Source organism: Pygoscelis adeliae, unplaced genomic scaffold, assembly GCF_000699105.1.
Source record: "Pygoscelis adeliae isolate BGI_AS28 unplaced genomic scaffold, ASM69910v1 Scaffold167, whole genome shotgun sequence".
In the NCBI taxonomy this organism is placed as follows: domain Eukaryota; kingdom Metazoa; phylum Chordata; class Aves; order Sphenisciformes; family Spheniscidae; genus Pygoscelis; species Pygoscelis adeliae.
This window is the reverse complement of record NW_008825428.1, coordinates 6,547,893-6,549,455: the sequence shown is the minus strand read 5'-3', so window position 1 is coordinate 6,549,455 and position 1,563 is coordinate 6,547,893. Positions and strand designations below refer to the sequence as shown.

General features: G+C 42.0%; 1 protein-coding gene across 1 annotated transcript; it reads right to left on the bottom strand.

The window, feature by feature from the left end:
- On the bottom strand, window positions 1-1,426 carry HMGB2 (high mobility group box 2). Its single transcript, XM_009330697.1, has 3 exons — window positions 1,284-1,426; window positions 1,022-1,196; window positions 1-542 (listed from the first exon to the last, which is right to left on the bottom strand). Exons 1-3 carry the CDS (start codon window positions 1,424-1,426, stop codon window positions 387-389), a joined length of 474 nt encoding a protein of 157 aa, XP_009328972.1. The 3' UTR covers window positions 1-386.
- Between the last annotated feature and the right edge of the window lie 137 nt (window positions 1,427-1,563).

The following is a 1,563-nucleotide window of genomic DNA, read 5'->3' as shown; positions in this document are numbered from 1 at the left end:
TCATGTACAACATTTTATTACAAAATTGTTAAAAAAGTAATACAATGCAATATACTACAAAATATAAGATCAGCTATTAAGCTACCTCCTTTGTTTTACTTAGCTATAAAGAAACACCTGGCTATCAGTCACTGAATTTCAACAAAACCATTAAATATGCAGAAACATTCCACAACTTTTTCTTCTTTTTTTTTTTTAAACCGAACTGTAGCAGCCCTCGGCTACTACTTACGTTAAAAATAGAGGTCTCCCTACAAAGAACCACATTACCTATACACAATTCTGTACAGATTTTTATACTGAAGCTAACAATGAGCTGCACTTGAGTTCACATTCTTAGCAAAATATTGGATTTTGAGCATAAATCTTTACAGCAGGACATTCATTTATTCCTCATCCTCATCTTCCTCCTCCTCTTCATCATCTTCCTCCTCCTCCTCCTCCTCCTCTTCTGGTTCTGCTTTCTTCTTAGATCCTGCAGGCCTACCTGGGCCCTTTTTTCCTGCGTCACTCTTGCTCTTGGCACGATATGCTGCAATATCCTGCAAGAAAAACGCTGTTTAGTTGCTGGCAATGTAACTCTGAAGCCAAATTTGTACTGCTCCAATAACTCAATGCTATACTGTGCAGATCAAACACAGCGTGTGCGGAAAAGCGGGGTTTCAACCTTGGGACTTTCATGCTTACACCTTTTGGCAAGAGAACGCATGATCCAGTTTTAAGACTTTTACGACCGCAGTGCTTTGGAGTATGACTGTGTATTTTTCCAAGCAGGTGACCTGTTTTCTGGAAGTAAAGCATCTTATTGGTAAAATCTCTAGACGTGTAAAAACCACCTCTAGGTTTACCGTAAGAGTTCCAGATACCTCCCACACCACACTTTTCCATGCGTTCTGAAGCCTGACGAAGGTTGACATAAACATTTAGAATTATGAACCATATATGGTTTAGGTGCAAAACAAAAGTCACATTTACGGCAACCTCTGCAGCTTTAACCGTTACTGTATCACTTTGACTCTACCTTCTCATATTTCTCCTTTAGTTTCGCAGCCTTCTGTTCATATGGCTGTTTGTCTTTGGCTGACTGTTCAGACCACATTTCTCCTAATTTCTTTGCTGTATCTCCAATAGACAAGCCAGGATGATCATTTTTTATTTTTGGACGGTGTTCAGAACAGAAAAGGAAGAATGCAGATCTGAAACGAGAGACCGTGATTAAAATTAAGTGTCAGGCTATTAGAACTAGTACTTCCCCCCCCCGCCCCGGTCACAGAAACACTCACGGTGGTCTTTTAGGAGCATTGGGGTCCTTTTTCTTTCCCTTCTTCTCGCCTTTGGGAGGAACATAGTTTTTCATCTCCCTGTCATAACGAGCTTTGTCTCCTTTAGCCATTTCTTCAAACTTTCCTTTTTCCTTGCTAGACATTGTCTGTGGACAGACGGAGGGGAAAGGAGGAGAGTCTGGATCAGATAAAGCGCCTGCTGACCCACTAACGTCTAAGCAGCAGCTGCTACCAGGGATCTTTTCCCAGCAGCCCTCAGCAGGGGCGGGGGCCGGGCCGG

What these genes read in the sequence shown, in the direction of transcription:
- HMGB2 (XM_009330697.1), bottom strand. Translation starts at nt 1,426, where the DNA reads ATGTCTAGCAAGGAAAAAGGAAAGTTTGAAGAAATGGCTAAAGGAGAC. An exon ending in AATGCTCCTAAAAGACCACC is followed by an intron (nt 1,197 to 1,283) that starts GTGAGTGTTTCT and finishes CTCTCGTTTCAG; the next exon opens with ATCTGCATTCTTCCTTTTCT. An exon ending in TAAAGGAGAAATATGAGAAG is followed by an intron (nt 543 to 1,021) that starts GTAGAGTCAAAG and finishes TTTTTCTTGCAG; the next exon opens with GATATTGCAGCATATCGTGC.